Source organism: Culex pipiens, chromosome 2 (assembly GCF_016801865.2).
Source record: "Culex pipiens pallens isolate TS chromosome 2, TS_CPP_V2, whole genome shotgun sequence".
Classification (NCBI taxonomy): Eukaryota; Metazoa; Arthropoda; class Insecta; order Diptera; family Culicidae; genus Culex; species Culex pipiens.
The window spans coordinates 181084132-181109811 of record NC_068938.1 but is presented as its reverse complement, the minus strand read 5'-3'; the positions used below and the strand labels follow the sequence as shown (position 1 = coordinate 181109811).

Genomic DNA, 25680 nt, shown 5'->3' with positions numbered 1-25680 from the left:
TTGGAACAGAATTCGAGCAGTTTTTGTTGTGTGGATCGCGTCGCTGTCAAAGTGCACTCGAAAAAACTACTAACCAGTCAGTTTGACATTTGCTGGGACAAACATAAAACCAAAACAGCGCAAAACTCCTTCAAAACACTCATCAGCAGTTTTCCGGAATGTGAGGATAAATTTGCAAAAAATCAGCGCCGGACGCTTTTACACACATTCGAGTGGTGAACGCCGTCGCGTAAAGGTGTATTTTCTAAAGGCAGTAGGTCTTTATAGTTCGAGGGTTAGACAACGAATGAATAGTTTTATTGCTGCACTCCAAGTCATAGCCTATTCTAATTAATAATTAATTCAACGGTTGCTTCGCCAACATCCCCCCTCAACCGTGAATTCCAAAAGACTTCCGTGCTTCAACAAATTTTGAAACAGCTACCGGCTTCGTGAACACGTCCGCCTTCTGCGCCTCCGTTGCGACGTGCTCCAGCTTGATCAGCTTCTCCTCGACATTCTCGCGCACAAAGTGGTGCCGAATATCGATATGCATGCTCCGGGGCGAGTAGCCGATCTCCTTTTCCGCCAGGTGCACCGCGCTCATGTTGTCACAGTGGATCGTGACCGGTTGAGCGACACCGGACAGCTCGTTCAGCAGTCCGCGCCACCACAGTGCCTCTTGGGTAGCAGCTGAGACGGCCATGTACTCCGCTTCCATCGTCGATAGCGCCACCGTGGGCTGCTTCCTGCAGCTCCATGAGATCGAACCACCAGCCTCCATGTAGACGTAGCCAGTGATCGATCGACGGGTCTCGGGATCGTTTCCCCCGTTTCCCCAGTCTGCATCGCTGTATCCGACGAAGCCCTGGTCTCCGTGCTTCGAGTAGGTCAGCTTCATCATCTTGGTCCCCTTCAGGTACCGCAGCACTCGCTTGGCCGCAATCCAGTGTGCCTTCCCTGGGTTGCTGCTGAACTGGCTGACCGCGTTCACCGCGTAGCAGATATCTGGCCGGGTTGATAGCGCCAAATACTGCAGTCCGCCTACCAGTTCACGGAACGGAACTTTCGCCATCTGCTCCCGTTCCTCGACAGTGCTCGGGCACATCTCCTTGGTCAGCTTCTGAGTCGGATCAGCAGGCGTCGAGACGGCATTACACTCGGCCACGTTGAATCGCTGCAGCAACTCGTTGATGTACTGCTCCTGGTCCAACATCACCTTGCCGTCGCCTCTGGTCACTCGCATGCCAAGAACTTTGCTCGCCATGCCCAAGTCTTTCATCCGGAATCGCGCCATCAGGTCCTTCTTCAGCTTGGTCACCCACTGCTGGTTGTTCGAGAACACCAACAAATCGTCCACGTAAACGGCAACGATAAGGACCGTGTTGCCCTCCAGCTTGAAGTAGACGCACGTGTCGTACGCCGAACGCTTCAGCCCAGTTCGCTTCAGCTCGGCATCCAGCTTCTGGTTCCATACCCGGCTGGCTTGTTTCAGACCGTACAGCGCCTTCCGCAGCTTACAGACTTTCGTGGGGGCACCTGATTCCGTGAAGCCTTCCGGCTGCTCCATGTAGATCTCCTCTTCTCCCAGGTCACCCTGCAGGAACGCCGTCACTGCATCCATCTGGTGCACCTTGAGATCCAACTTGGCAGCCAACGACATCAGGTATCGGACGGTAGCGTACCGGACTACAGGTGAGAACGTCTCACTGTAGTCGACGCCCTTGATCTGCGAATAGCCCTTGATCACCAAGCGGGCTTTGTAGCGCTCAACAGATCCATCCAAGTTCGTCTTGAGTTTGTAGACCCATTTGCAGCGTAGAGCTTTCCTCCCCTTCGGCAGATCGGTTAGTTCCCACGTCCGATTCTCCACCAGCGCTCCGAACTCCGCTTGCATCGCACGTTTCCACTGGTCGCTGTCGTCTCGAGCAATCGCCTCACGGTACGTGTCAGGCTCGACCATCATCAGGATGGATCGGTTCTGTCTGGGTTGGGAATCTTTTTCAGGTAGGGTACTGCACACATAATCTTTATACTTGCCTGGGGGCACGTGCTCCCTACCACTGCGCCTTACCAACACTTGTGGGTCCTCTGGTTGTGGAGGGAGCACCAACGGTTCTTCCTCCGCCTCAACCAGCGAATCGGCATCGCCTTCGACCGACTCGTAATCGCTGAAGTCCGACTCGTCTTCTTCGGGCTCAGCTTCCTCTTCAGCAGCTGGACCGACCTCGATCGGAATACTTGGCACGATCAGCTCCATTTCTTCATCTCCGACCTCAGGCTCCGTCAAAGCAACGTCAGTCCCGGTCGACTTCTCGTCCAGGAAGATGACGTCTCGGCTTGTCACAACGGACTTGGTCCTCTGGCTGTAGACCCTGTACGCCTTCGAGTTGTCGCTGTAGCCGACGAAAATGCAAGGTTCCGACTTCTTGTCCCACTTTCGTCGTCGCTCCTTCGGTACGTGCGCCATGCACTTGGTCCCGAACACGCGGAGATGCGACAGATCCGGTCGCTTGCCCGTGAACTTCTCCTCCGGTGTCACCGACAGTCCCTTCGCCGGTGATCGGTTGATCACGTGCGACGCAGTTGCCACTGCTTCCGCCCAAAATCTCTTGTCCAGGCCAGCGTCGAACAGCATGCTTCTCGCTCTCTCGACGTACGTGCGGTTGCGTCTCTCAGCCAGACCGTTCTGTTCCGGATTGTACGGAACGGTCTTCTCGTGGTGGATACCAGACTTGCGCAGGAACTCTTCCATCTCGCGGTTCACGTACTCACGACCGTTGTCGGTACGAATCCGCTTGATCCGCTCACCTGTCTGGTTCTCCGCAAACGCTTTGAAGTTTTGAAATGCTTCCAGCACCTCAGTCTTCGACTTCAGAAAGCACACGACGGTCTTGCGGCTGGCATCGTCAATGAAGGTCAGAAAGTAGCGTCTGCCTCCGATCGACTCCGTCTCCATCGGGCCGCACAGATCCGAGTGAACCAGTTCCAGGACTCGCTCCGCTCTCTGCCCTCGCGCGTTGAACGGTTGACGCTGGTGCTTGCCCTCGATGCACGGTACACACTGCAGCCCGTCCTTCACGTCGAACTGGGCGCCGGTCGTCATCTCTCGTAATCGCTTCATTCCGCTAGCAGAAAGATGTCCCATCCGGCGATGCCACAGCTCGAACTGGTCGTCTGCTTGCACCAGATTCGCACGAGATCGCTTGGTTTCGGTGAGCTTGTAGAGACCGTCCGTTTCTCGACCAATCGCTACCACCGTGTCACTCGCGTCCAGCACCGCACACGCGTCCTTCGTGAACTCCACACGAAAACCTTTCTTGCACACTTTACTAACAGAAAGCAGGTTAATCGCCAGGTCAGGAACGCACATCACGTCGGTCATCGTCAGGTCCCGGATTTCTCCATCACAGTCAGCTTCCAGCTTGACGGAACCCTTTGCGACGACAGCAACCTCTGCGTTGTTGGCCACATTGATCTTGGCCGACACACTCGATGGGTTCTCCAGGATTGCTTCGTTCCGGCACATGTGAGTTGTCGCACCGGAATCGATGATCCAGTCACGACCGGCTCCTGCCGGTGACTCCACCGCGTTGAACGCAGCAAAGAACGAAATTGCATTCCCCTTGTGGTTACCAGACTTCTCCTTGCTCTTCGCGCTCGTCCCGTTCGTGCACTCCGATGCGTAGTGTCCCAGCCTCTTGCAACGGTAACACTTCACATCGCACTTCTCGACGGGCTTCTTGAACTTCTGCTGCCGCTGCTTGCTGTAGAAGGCGCCCTCGCTCTCGCTCGAGCTCGATCCAGCCTCGACCTTCACCTCCTGCATGATCGTGGCCTTCACCTTCTCCGCCGTCAGCTTGACCCCGGACGACTCCAGTCCGAGAATCATCGGCGCGTACTTCTTGGGCAGACCCTTCAGCAGCAAACTCGACACCCAATCATCGTCGACCTTGAAGCCGACTTCCGCCAGCTGGTTGCAGGTCACCATTATCTCGCTGACGTACTCCTGGGTCGACTGGCAGATGATCTCCTCCACCTTCTCAGCTCCCACCAACCGAATCCCGGTCAGTTTTCTCAGGAGACCGATCCTCCGGGTGGAACCGCTGTCCTCGAACGTGTTGCGTAAGATGTCCCAAGCTTCCCTTGCCGTTGCCGCATTCTGGACCATGCCACGTAGGCCCCGGTCCATGCTGAGGCAGATAGTCGCCAGTGCCTGCTCCGAGGTATCCGCGTCCACTTCCGGTTCTCCTTCTACAGGATCCCGTACGGCGCGCCAGGTCCGTTCCTTGATCAGGACCATCTTCGTGGCAAACACCCAGGAGTTGTAGTTCTCCGAACCACGCAGCACCTCCTTCACTGGCAGCGAAACGGAACTTCCGGGTAGCCTTGGACCGCCAGGTTGAACCGCCGCCACGCCTCGTCCAGCGCCAGGAACTCGGACTTCTTCATCGGCCATCGTTTCAGGACAAAACTTCTTCCAAATTCTTCAGTGAACTTGTTGAGTGAAAATTTTCTTCTGTTATTTTCTCCAAACAGCCGTTGCTACGGAACTGTCTGGGCCCATAACCTAAAGGCAGTAGGTCTTTATAGTTCGAGGGTTAGACAACGAATGAATAGTTTTATTGCTGCACTCCAAGTCATAGCCTATTCTAATTTATAATTAATTCAACGGTTGCTTCGCCAACATTTTCCAACTCGGTTTTTTACCACGTGCTTTTTTCGGGCGATTTCAACAGAAAATAATCTGTTTCGTCGGGACGAATCGAATTCTTTGGAAGTAGTGAAGTAATAGAAGATCAGTGAATAGAAAATCGGAGAAAAGTAGGCGGTCGTCGAAAGTGCAAACATGGCGGATGAGTCTGGTGGCGGAGCGCCACCCGGAAGAATGAGAATGAACGGTTACAAACTGGATAACGGCACGGAAACGTTCATGTACATGGCGCGCGATGTCGGACCTTACCGGGTTTACGTAGAAACGAAGAACGATAACGTGAAGATCAACAAGTTCTCGGTCGGTTCAGTGCTACGGAAGATCCCAAAGTACAAAAACGCGGTCACTGATCTGAAGTACCTTGGTCGAAGCAAGATCATCGTTTTCTTCAACTGCTGGCAAAAGGCTAACATGTTCGTCGGGGAGAAAATCCTGAACGAGAAGGGTTACGTTGCCTACATCCCGAAGCATGTCCTGTGCATCACTGGTGTGATCAACGGGGTACCGGAAGATCTTGACACGGTGGAGATTTTGGAAGAAATCGAGAGCAGCGTGCAGGTTGTGGATGTGTATCGACTGAACAGATGGAACAAGGACGAAGAGCGAAAGGAACCAACGAACCGGGTGAGCGTCACGTTCAGAGCGCAGATTCTACCGGAGAAAATCAAGCTCTACGGATGCAACGTTAAGGTGCAGCCTTATGTTCGTAGAACCATCCTCTGCACTAACTGCCTCCGTTACGGACACAAAGCGGCCAACTGCAAATCGAAGAAACGCTGCGAGAAATGCTCCAGGGTCCACGAATGGAGCCAGGAAGAATGCCAGAACGATACGAAGTGCCTGCACTGCCGCACAGCCGACCATCGAACGACTGACCCGACCTGCCCAGCAGGACCAAGAGAGGCGAGCATCCAGAAGGTTATGTCCAAGAAGAACCTGACGTACATCGAAGCTAAGGAGTTGATTGCGCCGATGCCGATCAGTAATATGTACGACGTGCTGGCGAACAGCGAAGAATTTCCTACGATCCAGAACAGCTTTGCCAAGAAACTAACAGGACAGCAGCCGAACAACCAGCAGCAGAAGCAGCAGAAGACCCAACAAACCCAGTCAGCCGCAAACAAATCGCAGAAAGTTCCAGCTAAGACGAAGATCCAGTTCGGAGAAAAGCGAATCAGATCGGACAGCTACAACGAGTTTCTAGCTGAAATCGAACCAAGCAACACCTGTGGAGTCGGTTTGAACAACCCATTTGCGTCCACCGAGCAAGAAAAGTGGCAAGCGATGTACAAGCAGGCAATGGCAGACGCAGAAAGAAAGGCGACTAGCGAAGTACGAAGTGATCTGATGAACTTCTACTCGGCTTTGGTTCAGAACCCAGATGTCAGCGAAGCCGTTCAGAAACATATAAAGGACTGTTCTAAAAAGTTTCTCAAGTTTGACAGTGTATTCAAGTAAACTCAACGTATAAATTCAAATTCAACTCATCTTTGAAGTAACAACATAAATTTAAACCTAGTTTTCAACACCCCCGTGATAAGTGAGTTTAAGCTTCTTCAATGTAATATTCAAAGTTTAAGCAAACACAAAGATGAGTTGAATCGAATACTCATCACCGATAACTATGCAGCAGCATTTGTATCGGAAACATGGACTAATCAAACATTCGAGCATACTAGTAAGTACAATATTTACCGTTACCACAAGTTTTTACATTCCAGAAATGACCACTACGGTGGTTCTGCTATATTTCTACATCAAGATTTCTCGTATTCAAACATAAATTTACCATCAGTTTCAGAATTAACACAAGTAATAGCTATTCGAGTAGTATCGTTAGACATTGTTTTAGTATCCATCTATATTGCACCTTCAATAACTAAACCCAATCTAATCGCTGACTTAAAAAACATCTTTTCTGCTTTAAGATCTCACAAAAATGTAATATTGGGAGGAGATTTTAACGCTCATCACCAGGAATGGGGTAATGATAATAACGATGCTAAAGGGCAAATTGTCATGAACTTGATTAATGAATTTAATGTGATTTTATTAAATAAAAAAGAAAAAACTTATATTCCAGTTCAATTAAACAAAACTTCAACAGCTATTGATCTAACTTTATGTTCGCCGACTATTTTTGGAGATTGCGAGTGGAAAACATTAGATTATGGAATTGGTAGTCATCATTTACTTATTCAAATCATTTACAGTTTTAATTCAGTAGAAAAAACACAATATGTATACAACTATAAAAAGATTAAAACAGAATTGCAGCAAATAGATTTACCTAACAATACCAGTATTGAACATTTTCAAAATATAGTTTCAGATATTCACAAAAAGAACAGATTCAAAAATAAACACACTCCAAAGTATTGGTGGAATGAGGAAATAAATAGGGCATGGATTGAAAAAAGAGAAGCAAGAGCTAATTTCAACAGACAGTCTTCTGTTGAAAATTTGATCTTATATAAGAAAAAAGAAGCCATTTTTAACAAACTAAAAAATCAAGCTACAAAAGAAAACCTTAAAAATTTTGTTTCTGACATAAACCCTTCAATGTCATCTAGCGAACTTTGGTTAAAAATAGGAAAACTAACAGGGAAAAAGAGAAAACAACGCACAAATAATATTTTATATGAAGATGCAAAACTAGCAGAGCAATTTTTAGATAAACACTTTGGCAAAAACGACATAACAGGGAATTTTAACTTTAATATTACAATAGATTATGACCTTTTGACATTGGAGAAATTCAATAACATTTTAAGCAAAAAGAAGAAAAGATCAACTCCAGGAGAGGACAAAATTACATATGAAATGTTAAGTATTCTAAAACCTGAAACAAAACTAGTAGTAATTAAAATGTTAAATGATTTCTGGAGGAATTGTTTTTTACCAAACGTGCTTAAAACTATAAAAGTCATAGCTATACCAAAACCAGGGAAGGATCAATCTACTGTAGAAGGTAAACGTCCCATTTCATTAGTTCCTACCTTAACTAAAGTGATGAATTCAGCAGTTTTAGAGAAATTTATCAATTTTACAGAAGATAACAACATAATACCAGACACATCGTTCGGATTTAGAAAAAATAATTCTACTATCACTTGTACAAACTTTGTCGTAAATATGATAAAAAAGAACAAAAGAGAAAACAAACTCACTGCTATAGTATTTATCGATTTATCAAATGCATTCAATTCAGTTAAAACAGATATACCCTGGGCTTTGTCATAATGAGTGTCATAGGTTTGATGCTTGTTTGGCAAAGAGTATGATTTGATTCGATGTGGAATTAAAATCGAAGTGTTCAGTATATTGCTGAAGCTTCCATTTTTACACATGGACACCACTTCATGCTGCGAGAACCCACTTTGGCGTAGTCTCAGGGCTTAATCGATGGCCGGTAAGCTGTCATCGAGACAAGGAGGTTCTCTGATAGTGGAAATATCACATTTGTACAATGAACCGCTACATATGTGATTTTTCCCTATCTTAATGTGGGTGTCAGGTTAGGATACAGGTTTTTAAAAAATCAGTTTTTGTAGAATTTAGGATTTTAACTATAAATATCAACTGTTTATACTTTGCATTTAGTTATTTAGGGACAAAATTAGTAATAGTGAATTTAGTAATTCTATCAGAATCGGTGATTTTCATTCAAGTTGCATAAAAACCATTCTGATTTGTCAAAATTTCCATAGAGTCTCGATCAATCAATAGTGAAATGATATCGGACTAAATTCGTTGATCTGTTGAACTAACGACTGTCGGATTATGATTGTATCGACCATTGTTGCGAATCGAGGATCTATTGGAATTCTGACGATCAAATGGTCGTCTCTTTTTCAATTCACGACTTGTAAAATAACAACTGTTATTTTTTTTTTTTGTTTTTTTTAAAAGAAGCCAGACAGGTTTTAAAAGAAAGGTTTTTTTTGGTTAATAATTAAAATGTCGGGGATTTAAGATAAGAGTAGCTTTCGGATAGGTTGCTTTAAATCTTGTATTCAATTCAAGTTAGGTAGTTATTCGCAAATGAATATTTGGACTTATATGAATAATTGAACATTTTGGACTTATGAATAACACACAACTGTGCATTTATTCTAGAGTCAGATCCATACAGCGTCAGTGTTTATTTGGTCGAAGTGTACTAATTCATTGGCAGATCTGATTCTAGTTGTAATGTACGACAAGACTACTGACGGACGTGACAGGACGAGGGCCCAGTTTAGAGGTTTCGACATCAACGATGTGCGGCTGGATCACCCTCCCAAAAAAAAAAAAAAAAAAAAAAAAAAATGCATTCAATTCAGTTAAAACAGATATTTTAATAGATATAATGAACGAATTTAATTTTCCGTGTGAGATTACAGCTTGGATTGCAGAGTTTCTTAAAAATAGAAAAATTACGTTTGAGAGTAATAATCAATCTATTGTTAGAATATCTTCAAACGGATTACCGCAAGGTGACGTACTATCTCCTTCATGTTATAATGTATACACAGCAAATCTCCACAAAATAGCAGATGATAACGTTTCCTTAGTACAATACGCGGACGACTTTTGCCTGATAGTTAGTGATAAGACTTTAGAATCGCTTAATCACAGAACCCAAATAGCATTAAACAAATTAACAGAAAAGCTTCAAGAATTAAATTTCTCAATAAATCCAGATAAAACTAAAGCCATTTTATTTCAAAATAGTAACAACACCCTTTCACTCCAAATTAACAATAAAGCTATAGAAACCGTTAAATACTACACATACTTAGGGATAACTTTAGATCGGTTTATGAGTTTTGGTATTCATATGAAAAACACAAAATCCAAAATAATTGAAAGGCTTAACATGATAAAAGTAATTAATAGTATAAAATACGGCGCACATCCTCAGACAATGATTTTAGTTTATAAATCCATTTTCAGAAGTGTATTAGAATATGGAGCATCAGTATTTAACAATGCAAAGAAAACTAACAAACAAATACTTAACACAATTAATAATCAATGCTTGAGAAAAATAACAGGGTGCACCAAAACAACTCCATTAAATTCTCTTAATGCAATAGCAAGTTCTCAACCTTTAGATAAGCGGCATCATTACATCACATGCAAGGAAATAGCAAGGTCATTCAATAATCAAAACATCATTAGTAAACAACTTTTATCACTAAATTCTAATATAGACAATAGCAAATTATCGTATCTTGAAAAAGTTTATCTGGAAGAGAAAAATGTATTTTCAAAAATAGCACCTACAGTTAAATTTACCTTGAACCAAAAATCATTAGATATTAAAACAAAACTAGGAGACATTGACACTACCAAGAAAAACACCAACCCATTCGTAATAAAATCTTCATTCTTATTTTTGCAGAATAATACATATAAAAATAGGCCGTCCATTTACACAGATGCTTCAAAAGAAGAACGACTAGTCGGAATTGGTGTATATAATGCCTACAACAATCGTAGATATTCATTCAAACTGCTTAATGAAACTTGCATCACCACAGCGGAATTAATAGCAATTAACACAGCACTTAACTTGATAGACGAAGACGAATTAGCTAACGCAGTTATCTATACAGACTCTAAATCTTCCTGTTTAATTATACAATCTAGTTTAAATTACAAAAAAGTACCTACACTCATACAAGAGATTATTAAAAAAGCAAGTAAATGGAATACGACAATACAGTGGATACCAAGTCATACTAACATAAGTGGGAATGAATTAGCAGATAAATTAGCCAAACAAGGTTTAAATAGTTCAGCAACATTGTCTAACGATATACTCATTAAAGATGCATTTAATACATTCAAAATTAATTTAATGGAAAAAACAAACTTGTGGTATCGGGAATACGCTGAAGAGAAAGGAAAAACTTTTTATCAATTTCAACCAATTATTGAAAAAGAATCATGGTTTTTTAACAAAAATCTCACGAATGAACAAACAAGATTACTCAATAGATTATTAGTTGGTCATGATTACTCTAAGTATTGGAAAGCTAAAATGAAATTAGTAGACGAAGAAAACTGCGATCTTTGTGATGAACCAGAAACTGCAGAACATATTATATCCCGCATAAAATTATATGATGATTTGCACTGTTAAAACCATGCAATTACAATACATATTATAATATTTATTGTAAGTTTATTGTTGACTTTTTCAAACCTTACTGGAATGGTGATGAAGCTACTATACAATTCATGGTTACAGCTAATTGGAAGGTTTTGTTATTGGAAGTCTTATAAAGTCATAACAAATAAACTACCGTAAAATGTATGGATACATCAAATTGCATGGTTTTGACATTAGAAATATGGTGATGTATTTATTTTTATTTTTTAGCAATAGTAAGATCCATTGTAATGTCTTAGTTACGTACTGAAAAACTGCTTTTATTTTTTTTTATTTAATTGAAGGACCACTTAACTCAAGAGGTATTCGGATCCGGTGTTATCTTTATAAATTTAAAATTTCTACTCAAACACAATACCAAAATTAAAAAGTATACAAAAAATATTAACATTAAACATTTCAAAGTAAAAAAAATAAAAAATAAACATTCAAATATAAAAATATCAAAATATTTAAATTACACAAAAACATTGAAAATTTTAATAATTTTAAAATTCTAAAAAATAATATTTTAGGATTCCAACATTTTAACATATTACTAATTAGGAATTAAAACATTTAAACATTTTGTTTTGGTGGACCTTGGACTGATCCGACGAGGCAGAACCGAGGAGAAAGAAAACACGCCGGAAACTTTAACTAAAACTAAACCGCTTTATTTACGTCCGATTCGATTGTGTTTATGTTCGCGACTGAGCTGTTGTCACGGTGCACTGTGGGAACTGTCAAATGCACAGGGGTGTGCATTGCCAGTTGGGGGAATAGGGATGGTCAACCGGAACATACTCCCCCGCCTTGAGGCACAAGTGCCTCAACCCAATAGGGTAGAGGACCCAGTTTTCGCCCTGCTCCAGTTTTCGCCCACCTACTGGATTTAATCTGTATTTAGCTAACTTATACCATTTTTTGGTTGAATTTATTATGCAGGTTTGCATATTCATTCATTTCTAGCTCTAATTGAAACATTCCTAGTGAATTACTATTGTTTATTAAGTTTTTATAAGCATTTAAAAAAAAGCCTTATTGCAGCCGCCATATTTTTGTCAATTCCGACTACAGTGGGTAATAATGTTAATGAGGGAAAACAACTCATTTCGTCCGAAAATAATGTATCTGAATAATTTATTGCTTCACTGCACGTCTGAATTTCATGAAAATATAGTGATTTACCTGTTTCAAAAGTTTACCAAAGGTTATTTCAATAAAATAAAGTGGGCGATTATTGGGGTCATGAAAAAACATGAGATCCAATTTTCGTCCAGGGCGAAATCTAGTATTGTGTTTTCAGATTTTAGCTAGAACCAGTTTTCGTTTACCATAAAAACTTTTCTAATCGCAGCGAAATGTGCTTGAAAATATTTTTGGATCATTCCAGATTATTTTTAAATATTAATTATTTATTTTATTTTATTTCATTCATCAGGGTGTTTTGGTAAAAACATCAGTTCAAAAATTAACCTAAACTCAGATATGGGACACATAGCTCAAACGTGGTAAGAGTTACCAGTAAACATTGTAGAACAAATTAAGTAAAGGAGGGAAAAGTAGTTACACAACATCTTTACAAATAGCACATGTGCTAAATATTTTTATTTAAGAGGTACTCGAAGTTTTCTATTGAGTCAATTCGGGAGCGAATGACCCATAGGGTTCAAGTTCCCCTAATAAAACCAACAACATGGAACTAATTGTAACTGTGTGCCCTTATCTTGGATGAATCGGGACACATGAGTTCTATTAGGAATTTTGTTTAAGTCATATTTTTTATGAGTGCGAACATGTTTTGGTTTTAGTTAGAACCTCAAAATTAGTGGGATATCTGTTAAAAAAACAACTAGGGTTTTTTGAATTTCAATTTAAAAATATTGCAACAAAATTGTGCACATCAATGAAATTGAGCTTCGGGAACATATTGTAAATCAATAGGAGACCATATTTACTTAGTTTTGAGCCATAATTTTATTTGATTTCTTGATTTTTGTCGTGGGCGAAAACTGGTTCTAAGGGTGGGCGAAAATTGGATTTAGGGGGGCGAAAATAGGCACTTCAGAGCACTTTATTAAAACGCAAAATTTCAACAAAAATGAACTTGTAATTGATAAAAACCTTGTGGAAACTTAAAAGCAAATAGTTTGTCAAAGTTTTACAACAAATAGAACCGAAAACCATAAATTGTCATTGAATTCTAGTCAAATTTCTATGATTCCCACTATAAAGTGGGCAATTTCTGGGTCCTCTACCCTATCCGCACGCAGACCCTTCAAACCATTCGCACGTGATTCGCCTTTTCACTCCGCAGTGTCGCCATCCGGTCGTCTCCTGTCTTGTCCGATTACTCCTCCTCCATCGTAGCTTATCTGAATCCGAGGTCCGCCTCCCTGAACGCTGGCATGCAGGACATGCCATCGACTCTAGATCTCGCTTGATGGGCTGTGCATGAGTTCCCACTTGTTCTGCCGCCTCAGCGGGATGGGAACTGCGCCTGATTTCCCGATGAATGTGTTTCGCTTCGGAATCTCGCTGCCCTTCCGCTTCGCCTTCTTTGTTTGTTGCTGAGCTTCATGTATCTCGACAGGAACGCGGTGTCGGTCCATCACAACCACCAACATGTGCCGGCGACGATGTTTTCCTGCCGCAAACGTTACCTCCACGCTTGTTGCCAACCCGTTTTTGCTCGTTGGTTCCTTATTATCCGGGTGGTTGGTCTCCGATACAGTATGCTCCGAATCGTCGACCGGAATTCGCACGATAAAGCATTCATCCTTGATCCGAGTGAGCACTGTGGCTGTCTGACTAGAAGGAGTAAGCTGCTGCGGCTTCGGAACCTCCTCCTAATCCCCAAAAGTGAGCAATGATGCTTCAAAATCCAAATCGTTGTGAATCCGCGCTTGGGGAAGATTGCCATCGATTCCCCGAAGCGTCTCCGCAGGCACTTCCGCACTATTTCCGTTTCCGGATTGAGCTTCCGGTTTGTTGTTGTTGTAGGCAAGGTTGTAGGCCGGATCCTCCTTGGCATCTCCCGATGACAGCAACCGCTCAGCTTGGTCGAGCATTTCCTCCAAATCCGGCCTTAGCTGATCTTTTATCGTGGCGCGTTGCGTCTCGAGAAACAATTGCATCGTATCTCGGATGTCGCGTTGGATGTTGGTGGTTTTGCTTCCGGATGTCCGGATACCCGATTTTGCCGGTTTGTTGGCCGTAACGTACCTCTCCATGATGTTCATCGCGCTGTAGTAGGACTCGTTGAACTCCTCCCGATAGTCGTGCATTGCCGGGTTTTCTTCTTCTTCCTCGATGGCCGTCTGCGTTCGCCGGAAGTCTCAAAAAAATACTGAAAAAAATATCGAGTGCGGCACTAGAGTTTCAGTTCCAAGATGGCGGCGAAACTCGTGCGGAACTAGCGCGAGTTTCTTCAAAGAAACACTTTGACAACTCTGAGTGCGGCACTTAGTGTGGAACTAGCCATCAAACGAACGTACCATTAGCTGTTGTCACGGCGCACGCTGGGAACTGTCAAATGCACAGGGGTGTGCATTGCCAGTTGGGGGAATAGGGATGGTGAACCGGAACACATTTAAACATTTAAACATTTAAACATTTAAACATTAAAACATAAAAACATAAAAACATAAAAACATTAAAACATTAAAACATTAAAACATTTAAACATTTCAACATTTAAACATTTAAACATTTAAACATTTAAACATTTAAACATTTAAAATTTCAACATTTCAACATATCAACATTTAAAAATTTTTGATTTTGAGTTTTGATTATCTACTTGCGTATGTATTGCGTGTACGTACACGAAAAAAAGTGAGGTTAAATTTTGTCCGGCCAGCAAAATCATATGGTGCGCTAGTATGCGTACCCGAAACGTCATAAAGCTCTATATGTATAAAGCGCGACCTTCTTGTACCGAACCAGGGGGGCGACATCTATATCTCACTACAGGCAGCTCGCCCGCAGCCAACACAAGCTGTCAACTTCGGCACCAGAACAAAAGGGAGCTGTCAATTACGGCGCCAGCACAAAAGAACAGCTGTTCGTTACGGAACCAAAACAAAGCAACTGCGCACTGTAAAAAAAGTACAAAAACTGCAGGCATAAAATGGAAATAAAGTAATTATTGTTTTTATGTAAAATTTTACCGCAATGTACGTTTAAAAGTTAGTGTATGTTTTTGAGGTGATTTTTATCAATTTATTTGCAAAATAAACTACTAAAGTTGGGATTATTAAGCACACATCGGGCCGATGACCTCATTTAAAGTTGTACTTTTATCACATGAAACGTTTAACTTAACTACTGTGTAATTTGACTTTTACTACAGTAATTCTTATAACAAAAATTGAATTATTAATAAAAAAAATATTTTTGTTTTCACTGTGCGCAGTTTGCGCGCGTTATCAATCTCAATCACCCAAGATGGCGGCTTTAAGCATCCCCCTGTACCGAACGCACCATTACACCGAAACCGTGCGACCCTCCTCAAACAAACACAACATGGTTGAGCGAGCTGTCATTTGTTTTAATTATAAAGTATACAAAATAGTCCACCTACTCGAGATCTTTTTTGTATCTAATGTAAATCAAGTAAAATAATGTAAATTAGCCAATGTGGATTTGTAAACAACAGTCTATCCTGCTCATTTTGTATGTAAACACGAACTGACGTGATCAAGACAGACTGTTGCTTACAAATCCACATCAGCCCATAACCATTGTTTTGCTTGGAATATCAACTAACGTAATGGAGTTGCTCTTTGTTTACGCTTCGACATTGGCCCAATTATATTTGTTTGCTTGATTGTAGATTTTTCAAGGTATTTATTTTTGTATGTCTACAAATAATTGGGTCCTGAAATGAAGCTTGGATTGCTGATATTATTAATTACAGCGATAAAGCTTATTTTTCTGAGTACAATGACCCTTTGTACGACCACAAAGAGTTTAAAATGGATTTTTAAATCAATTTTGAAAAATTAACCTCGCGGTCCTTCTTGACAGAAAAGCTTCTACTTGACAGCGTTCCAAGGGGACTATAGTTGAACCATCGAAAAAATGTTGTCTTGTCAACATTTTTTTGCATTAAAATGAAAAAAAAGTGATCAGAAATGGTTTTTAATCGTGTTTTTTACCGTTGTACATCAAAAATGACATAGGGCTTTAGTACCCAATTGGGTCCTAAAATGAAACTTAGATTGCTGATATTATTGTTTACAGCGATAAAGCTTATTTTTCTGAGTACAATGACCTTTTGTACGACCACAAAGAGTTTAAAACTAGGTTTAAAATGGATTTTTAAATCAATACTGAAAAATTAACCTCGCGGTCCTTCTTGACAGAAAAGTTCCTACTTGACAACTCGTTCCAAGGGGACCATAGTTGATCCATCGAAAAAATGTTGTCTTGTCAAAACAAAAAATTGCATTAAAATGAAAAAAAAGTGATCAGAAATGGTTTTTAATCGTGTTTTTTACCGTTGTACATAAAAATTGACATAGGGCTTTAGTACCCAATTAAAACAGAGTGAATCAGCTACCAAAAAAAAGCTTTATTGTGCAGCACAAGCTTACCAAACGAACGCACCAATGCAAGTGACATGTAGCGTACTGAGCGTACTCAAACGAACGCACCATCGAGCTGTCAAACTTTTTCACTCACGCGTGTTCGATCATGTCCGCGTAGTTGTTGGTTTTGGTGTCGAATTTTCCGCAATAAATCGCGTGTGAAAGTTTATTGGGCGCTTGCCCAAGCATATTTCGATTTAGTTCCCGTCTTTTGTTGAAAAGGCCCGCCGGGGACCAAGCCGGAATCACTCCGAGATTGTGACTAGGTGTGGAACGACGATTTTCAGCAACTTTGGTAAGTATTTCGAGAGTGGAGAAATTTGGATCTTGGAATTGTTTCCAACTGTGTTCGTGGGGGAGACCGGAGTCCCTCCCCACTTTTTTTGCAAGCAGTGACATTACCAAACTTTTCGGCACCTTCCGCAAACGTCAAACCAGTCCGAAGTTGGTGTCGGATCTCTTCCGGAAAAGATTCGGCAACAAATTTGTATGGTTTGACGTTGCGGAGGATGCCGAAAAATGTCAACAAATCACTTGTTGCATTGGAAATAGTAGCAGCAGGCATTTTTCTTGCTTGGGCAGCTCGTTTTAACAATCTTTTGTATTTGGTTTCCAACAGGGAATATTTCGACCATGGATCATTTGAAGCTGTTGGCGCTCTATTTGGCCGAGGAACTACACCAGCGACGAACTCCAACCACAGAGTAACCCTCTGCACCTGCCTACACTCAAACTCCTTTCTCCATTCATGTCGTTCATCACCGGCCGATTTCGTCACTGTTGGCAGTATCCGTCGCACCGTGCCCTGTGAAACCTGTAACCAGCAGAATGAATCCCTTCTACCCACACCAATGCTGTTTACGTAAGCGGTTCTCTTTGTGGTAAGCTGATTTAAATTTTAAAAGAATCATTTGTTGAAATCATAACGAGGATAAATTCTCTAATTCCAGCGGACCAGTATGTACAACAAAATTGGACATCCGTCTCCGGATGTTCTGGTCAGACAGGAAGCAAGAAGAGGAACCTCAACCAGAGCTAACAAACGATGTGCTCATCGTTGAGATCTTGGAAGGCACGGATGAGGTCGTCGAGTACAAGAACAATGTAAGCTTTTTCGATAATTTTGAAAATAATTCTCCACATCAACTAATTTATTATACTGTTCCTCAGGTACTCGTCTATGTACCAAAAGATTAATCCGGCCTTTTCCTTGAAGACGGTGGCTCGCGGCAGGCTTGAATCCCATTTCTCGTTGGGTAAGTTTCACCGCAAAGCAGCGGGAGTTGCCAAAAAATAATTACTAATAATCATTCGCAATCCACAGAATTGAATAGAAACCCACACCGGAACACAAAAGCTACCAGAGTTTCCCGAGCTCATTATTCACAACGAGAATTGAGAACGAACGTGAACTAATCCCGGCTCCAGTATTGAAGATAGATCTCCAAAGAAAAAAAAAGTCACTGGAGTTGCAGTTTGGAGTGTTGGTAACGCAAATAGAATTAAAACAAAAGTGAAATGTAAACAAAACGAATTAAAATTAAAATAAATTCTAATGTACCTACAATTCATTGTACTGTTTGAATATAGTTTTTACAGTACCATTTAGTAGGAAACAAACGATAATAAACTATAATTTTACTGTGAAATTCACTGCAATGATTATTTATTTCAATGTACGGATAGAGTGAAAACAGTACTACAGTAGTTGTTCGGTAACTGGGCTGAGAATGTAGCCCAGTCACCGAATTCTGCTCGCTAACTGGGCTGAATAGAAAATTTCGAGGGGACCACCTATGCATAACATTTTCGTGATAAAACATTAAAATAAAAGTTACTCAAATTAATTTACAATACTTACTATTCATATTTCTATAATTGTGAGTTAAAATTGAATAAATTTTCGAAAAAGTCTTTGTATTTTTTGAAAACGACTTTTGCATCCATTAACCCCTCGGTCATTTTGTTTTGTTTTGGTTTTTTGACGTTTGTCTGCTTTTTAACTGGGCTACGGCCCAGTTATCGAGCGCCCAGTTAAAAAGCAGCCCAGTTAAACAGCGCCCAGTTACCGAACAACTACTGTATTTAGTAGGAAAAAAATGATAAAGGACTATAATTTTACTGCGTAATCCATTGTAATGCTTGCTGTTTTTATTATAAATGTATGATGTTTTCTATAGTCAGGGCAAGTTTTTGAATGAAAAATGCAACATTAGATTAACAGTAAAATGCGTCGTATTTGGAAAAAAAATGTATGGAAAAATTTCGAAATTTTTATGGTACCGGTGCATAACAACCCCCCTTTTTTATGGTAAAATCCCAAAATACGACGCAAATTATCTTAAAAAACGATGCTGTCTACTGTTAAAACACTGTCAAAATGACAATATATTTTATCGTTTTGTAACGTTAAAATTTACTGTAAGTTCATCAGAAATCTTTATGCGGGATTACATTGTTGTAAGTTTGGACACACTCGTACAAAATACTCGTTCGACTGTCGTTTTAGAAACCTTTTAGATTTATTTAAAACAAAAGATTTGAATTTATACGTTGAAGTTTTTGATTTTTTAAAAGAAATTAAAGCTGATATTTAGATGTTTCTGATAAGATTAGTTGACAAATGGCTATGACTAAACCGGCGAATGATTCAGTGATCTGAGTATTAGCGACATCGTCGTGCTTGCGTCAAGCGGCAAAAAAACCACAGGGCATTATAGTCACAGCAACTGAGCCCTCCAAATGAGCTGACAGCTGTTGGCTCGCACAGATAGGAAGAAGAAGAAGAAGAGGATAAATTTGGCCCGAAATTCAGAATTTCTACCGAAATATAAGAGAAAGAGAAGTCAATCGGCTAACCGAAGCGGAGCCAGATTTGGAAGCCAAAAAAGAAGCCAATTGACTTCTCTTGCTTTTGGACCGAAACCTGTTGAACAATACAGCTGGATATGGAATGGAATTTCTAACGTTTAAATACGGGTCATTCCATCTCAACTGTGCACGAAAAAGTGCAAATTTGAAAATTACCCTCTCCGATCCTGCTCAAATTTGGCAGAGCTGTTGATACTATCAAAACATGCAAAAATCCCGAATTTCATCCAAATCGGACCACCCCCTCCATTTTTGTACCTCCCCAAAAAATCGACTTTTTGGCGATTTTTGACCAAACCTCCTAGTTTCATACGGCGATAGCTCAGGAACCACAAATCTTAGAGGGTCGGTCTTAGACTCAATTTTGAAGGAAATTGGACGTAGAATCCATTTCCGTGATCAAAATTTAGATTAATTTATTTTTTCTACCTGTATTGCGCAATTGAAAACTTTAAACGGCCGTATCTCAAAACACCCCAACTTATTTTTTTTATTTGACCTCACCATCGTGTTCCCCGGCCAATTTTACATAAGAATCACTTATCGACAGAAATGAATATGTTTTGTTCCAGAGATATCGAATTTTAAAGTTTTGTGTTTTCGAGATTACCTACATCAGCTTCATTCGCCGCATCTGCTAGAAGCACACAGGCGGGCTGATCAATAACTGCTACCTGGTGTTCTGGGAGATAGTTAATTTAATTTATCTTTTTATAATTTTACGCAAATATTTATTCAAATGGCTAATAGGGGAAATTCTCGTATGTTTGGCAGGTTAAGTCAAAAAGCCGTAATTGCCAATGGTAAACAAAGCCTATTTTGCATCGGTATCCGACCTACTTACGAAAAAACAAATTTCAAAAATGCTTAAGATTGTTCATCAACTCGTCTCTCAAGTGCCCCAAACTGAAAAAAAAAATTAAATTTTGTTACAATTGGGAGAAAAACAAATATTAGTGTCGGAGGTCACGGTGGCTCTTACGGCTTTTTGAAAACTCACCCGAGATTTTCACTATTTAAACAACAAATTTTGCAAAACTTTTGGTAGAAACTTGCTTGTTCACTTCTTTCTTATTGAGCTATTTATCACTCGATTTCAGTTGAAAACGCTTTTAATCAGCTGTAATTGAATGCCAAAGCGCTGATATGGCAACATTAGAAGAACGCTGGAATTAGATGCTGTTCCCCTACCTTGATCAATCTATTTTTGTGAAAAAAATATTTATTGGGTTATTTTGAATGCACCGTTTATTTACGTGTTGCTAACCGTTTTAGAGAACCTCCGAGGCCATGACTAGGGCCTTTATCATGGGCGGTAGCAAAATAGTACCATTCAGCAAAAACCCCAAAACCTGCTTTATTATTATTATAGTTTATTATTGACACTTTACCATAATTTGGCAAATCTCATTTATGGGTTAAAAGATTGATCATATTAAATCAATTTTTATATTGTGAGCCAGCTTCATTTGATTAAAAGATGATTTTGGTCAAGGTACATTTTTTTAAATCCTTTATACGTGAGGACAGCAGCCGTATTGTGTTCCAAGAATCCAAGAATGACAGAAGAAAAAAAACACTGTTGTTCGGACGATGTCGAAATCATCGCAACAAAATTTGGGGAATTAGCCGCTTTGCAGCAGATCAAACTTTGTGATTTTCTTACATTTTTCAGTTTTATACTTTACAGAAATCCTTTTCCTACTCCTTGTGATCGTCCTTCACTAGAGTACAACAAATCAACAAATTTTATTCATTTTAATTCATATTTATAACTCAATAATGTATCGTGCACTTATTGTTCAGTGTTACTAACAAGATTAATTGCATTTTGCATCGGAATCCAATTCTGCCCTTTACTGTGTGTCGTTATTGCTCTGTCCTGTGGGTTAGCACAGAAATTCACTTCATTCATTGTTTTTAACAGATAAACATTCGCGATTAAACTCCAGTTTCCTACAGTGTTATACAGTTATTTTTTGCCCAATTTGATAAAGATTATTTATGATGAAATATTATTTCAATAAATGACCAGGTAGCAGTTATTGATCAGCCCGCCTGTGTGCTTCTAGCAGATGCGGCGAATGAAGCTGATGTAGGTAATCTCGAAAACACAAAACTTTAAAATTCGATATCTCTGGAACAAAACATATTCATTTCTGTCGATAAGTGATTCTTATGTAAAATTGGCCGGGGAACACGATGGTGAGGTCAAATAAAAAAAATAAGTTGGGGTGTTTTGAGATACGGCCGTTTAAACTTTTCAATTGCGCAATACAGGTAGAAAAAATAAATTAATCTAAATTTTGATCACGGAAATGGATTCTACGTCCAATTTCCTTCAAAATTGAGTCTAAGACCGACCCTCTAAGATTTGTGGTTCCTGAGTTATCGTCGTTTCAAACTAGGAGGTTTGGTCAAAAATCGTCAAAAAGTCGATTTTTTGGGGAGGTACAAAAATGGAGGGGGTGGTCCGATTTGGATGAAATTCGGGATTTTTGCATGTTTTGATAGTATCAACAGCCCTGCCAAATTTGAGCAGGATCGGAGAGGGTAATTTTCAAATGCTGTTCCGCTTCAGATGGAATGACCCATACTCAATTGCAGAAACGAATCCCCCGGCAGCTCAGAACTCATCACAAGTCAAACCCGAACAAATGGATTCCGACGAATCAGAACTCTGCTTGGAATCGTTCGCACCGTCACCGCAGCCAGATGATATCGAACCGAAACCAGCTTCACCATCCCCGGATCCACTGGACATCAAGGAAGAACCGATAGAGTTCGAACCCAGCCCCCAGTTCCATGTGGCCGCTCCCGATCCGCTGCAGATTCAGGGCTGTCTGTTCTGCTTCCGCGAACTGGCCAACGGACTCGGCGCCGAAGATCCGTCGCTGCCCAAAAAGATCGAGTTCGTGCTGGTGGCCAAGTTCAACTTCCGAAAGGCGCCCTACAAGGTCCCGTGCTGCACCAGCTGCGTGAAGATGTTCAACCTGTTCTACACGTTCAAGCGAAGCTGCCTGACGGCACTGGTCCGGCAGGATGAGCAGCAAAAGGCGAAGGTTTTGGAACCGATCGAGCTGGAAGCGGCAAAAAAGAAACCTGCTGCCGTGCGGGAAAAGGAACCGGAAGCGCTCGCTGAACTTCAACAGTTGCTGCCGGAAGTGACGCTCGTGAAGGTAGCGAAGCCGACGGTGCAACCCAAGAAGCCATCGGTGGCCGTTTTCAATTGTTCGATATGTCCAGCGAACTTCATCAACAAAAACGAATATGGCTATCACATGAACGGGCACAAAGGTGGCAATATCGAGGCGTGAAGGTGAAGTTACTGATTGATTTGTTTTTTTAGACATAAATCCCTTCAAATGTGGGATCACCACTTGCCAGCAAGCGTTTCCCAGTCCAAAGGCGTGCACTCAGCATGAAGCCATGTGCGCATCAACACCCAAAACTTGCAAAATCTGTTCGTTGGAGTTTCCGACGGCAGCTGAACTTGAAGCTCACAATACTGCCCACATTCCTTCGGTTTGCCCGCGATGTAACGGGATGTTTGCGCTAGCGTATGTTTGGTGCTTTGTTTTTTAAAGAAATGCTTTATTAAATCTACATAATTCCAGTAAGGACTGCCAGAACCACATGACGGTTTGTCAGAGCGTAGAAAACGATCCTCAGTCAGACACCAGCAGCCAACAATCCAAGAAACCGCACTCCGAGAATAACCCCGAAGGGTCCGAATCCTCCGACCAGGATGAAGCCTCCACCGGTGCGCGTTCCTGCCGCAACTGCGGTCACAAATTCCCACTGGCCGGCGATATTTTGTTCCACCACCAACGCAAGTGTGGAGCGCTGCGGAAGCGTGTCAAGTGCCCACGCTGCGATAAGCATTTTACCCGGAAAGGAACGCTGGAGGCGCACCTCCGGCGACACGACGGCATACGTCCCTTCCAGTGTGGCAAGCCCGGCTGCGCGAAAACTTTCTTCAACCAGGGGGCGTGCGCCAACCACGAGGAAGGCTGCGGAACGCTGGGATTCGTTTGTGACGTGTGCGGAGCTACACTTTCGACGCAAGGTTCGCTCAAGCTGCACCGGGACAAGCACGAGGAACCCAAGATGCAGTGCAATCAGTGCGAGAAGCGGTTCCATGACAAGTTCGTGCTTCAAAATTTCAGCAAAAACCCTATTTCAATACTACAATTGCAGGCGGAGCCTCCTGAAGCACATGTCGGTGCACTCGGACGAGCGCAAGTACGAGTGCAAAGTGTGCGGCAAGCGGTTCAAATCGGGCGAAGCTAACCGCGTCCATCAGCGGATTCATACCCATGAGAAGCCGTACGCATGTCCGGAGTGTGACCAGCGGTTCACGTACAACTGCTCGCTGAAGGCGCACCTGGAGAAGAAGGCGTGCCTGGTGCGATGAGCTTTTTGAGGGTATGGAAATAAGCGTTTGGAAGTGTTAAAAGCGCATTCTCTACTTCGAGCAGTTAAAAAAGTTTATTGTCTCACTCATAAGACTGTTTCTCTCTATGCTAAACTATGAAAGAAAAGTTCAAACTTTGAGGTTGACAAAGTACGCTCCTCGAAAGGGAAGGGAAACAGCTTTACGACTTTGTCAAACCAACATGGTACAAACTAAAAAGTGGTAAATTAACACTATTGAATCACCGGATGTGTAGTTTATCTGAAAAAAGGTGCAACTAGCTATGTTACACTTGACCAGAGCCGTACCTCGAGTCCACGGCGCCCACGTTTGTATAATTTGATATAAATTTTCAATGGTTGCTTCAAAGAGTTTGAATTGAAAACCTAAAATAAGAGTTATAAATATGATTTCTTAAAAATAAAACAAAAATGCTGGTGATTTATCGTTATTAAAGTGTTTATTTTATTTTTCTAAATCATATTGATACTCTTAATTAAAATTAGTTTTATACAAATTTAAAATCTGCCAAGGATTGATACCTAAGAGCATGCAATGGCACTGACCTTGTTGTGTGCTCTTCGGTTGACGTCCACGTAAGGAACATCCTGGAAAGAGCGTAACTAACAACATCCGTAGTTCTGTTAGATCATCCGAATTATCTTGATCAGAACAGTATAGCTCTGGTTCCTTGCGAGTGTCCTATTTTCTTACCTCCACGTTGGCTTGGTTTTCATGATGACCTAGCTGGTGGCCTGTTGAAACGGATCGTAAACTTTTGACCACCGCGGGTCAGAGTCGAGACGGCTAAAAGAAAGGGGCGCGACAATGTGGGAAAGGGAAGTAATTTGTGATTGTAGACGGTATTGTTTTGATTCGCAGTATGTTGAGTCAACTGCTGTGGATGTACCTGAAACATCGCACAACGGGGTTTCTCTTCTCTTCATTCTCAGCTACCACCTATCTCCTATTTTTATTATGCTCTTCTGATTCCCAATTCTTCACTGATTCTTCTATTTAATATCCAACATTTGATTTTAATTTTACTAACTTTTGATTCTCTTATCTCTCAAAGCTTTTCCACTCTTTTCTATCAATTGATACTGCTGTAACAAACTTTGTTTTGTTTTTTTTTCCTTAAAAATATACTTTTCTTTAATGTACTACACTCAGAAAAAAGAACTGGCAAAATCCATAAGAACGTCTTATGACCTTTCGACATCAGGATTTTATTCGGATGTCATAAGATTTTCTTATGGCTGGGAGGGGAAATTTGACAAAGCCGTTACTTAAGATTTCCATTGAGTTATCTTATGACATTCATAGATGGAATTGTGTACAGAATATATGGCAATGCTCATGGAGATCATATTAACAAACATCGTTTTTCATAACCATTTTTCTTATTTTTTGTTGAATGAAAACAAAAATTAATTTCAATTTTAAACGTATATATTTTTAAACTATCGTTTTATACCCAAAACTTCATTTCCTTTTTTGCTTCGAGGAGATGTTTTCTCCGACCTTCGACCAGTCGCTGCACGGAACTGTCGTCATCGATGCTATTCTCCGGATCCTTCTGGAGGATGCTGAGCAGGGCCGCCGTTGGAACCAACGGTCGTTAATGTTACCTGAAAATACCCAAATAAAATATTCAACTTCGAACCAAAACCCACGAAACACCCGCCACAGAACTTACCTGAGCCTTGGAGGTCGCGGTAAACAAGAAAATTGATTCGTCCGATCAGAAACTCATAGCGGCGGCAACAGCTTTGTGTAGTTGTTACCGGAACCGGTCTGCAAGATCCGTCTTTTCGACATCTTGAAATGTCAAAAAAATTCACACTAGCATCTTACGCGAAAACCATTGACAAATTACAGATGAATTCCATAAGAATTTCTTATGAAGTCCATAGTCTATCAACAGTGGACCAAATTCATAAGTAAAGATTAGTTATAA

General features: G+C 41.3%; 1 protein-coding gene across 1 annotated transcript; it reads left to right on the top strand.

The window, feature by feature from the left end:
• Positions 1–32: 32 nt before the first annotated feature.
• LOC120429555 (zinc finger protein ZFP2-like) lies at positions 33–24055 on the top strand. The gene is made up of 5 exons (XM_039594611.2): positions 33–160; positions 21911–22600; positions 22653–22863; positions 22921–23451; positions 23504–24055. Exons 2-5 carry the CDS (start codon positions 21961–21963, stop codon positions 23718–23720), a joined length of 1599 nt encoding a protein of 532 aa, XP_039450545.1. The 5' UTR covers positions 33–160; positions 21911–21960; the 3' UTR covers positions 23721–24055.
• Positions 24056–25680: the final 1625 nt, after the last annotated feature.

Coding starts and splice junctions, on each gene's coding strand:
- LOC120429555 (XM_039594611.2), top strand. CDS start 21,961: ATGGATTCCGACGAATCAGAACTCTGCTTGGAATCGTTCGCACCGTCA. Junction 22,601..22,652: donor TCACATGAACGGGCACAAAG/GTGGCAATATCG, acceptor TTGTTTTTTTAG/ACATAAATCCCTTCAAATGT. Junction 23,452..23,503: donor GAGAAGCGGTTCCATGACAA/GTTCGTGCTTCA, acceptor CTACAATTGCAG/GCGGAGCCTCCTGAAGCACA.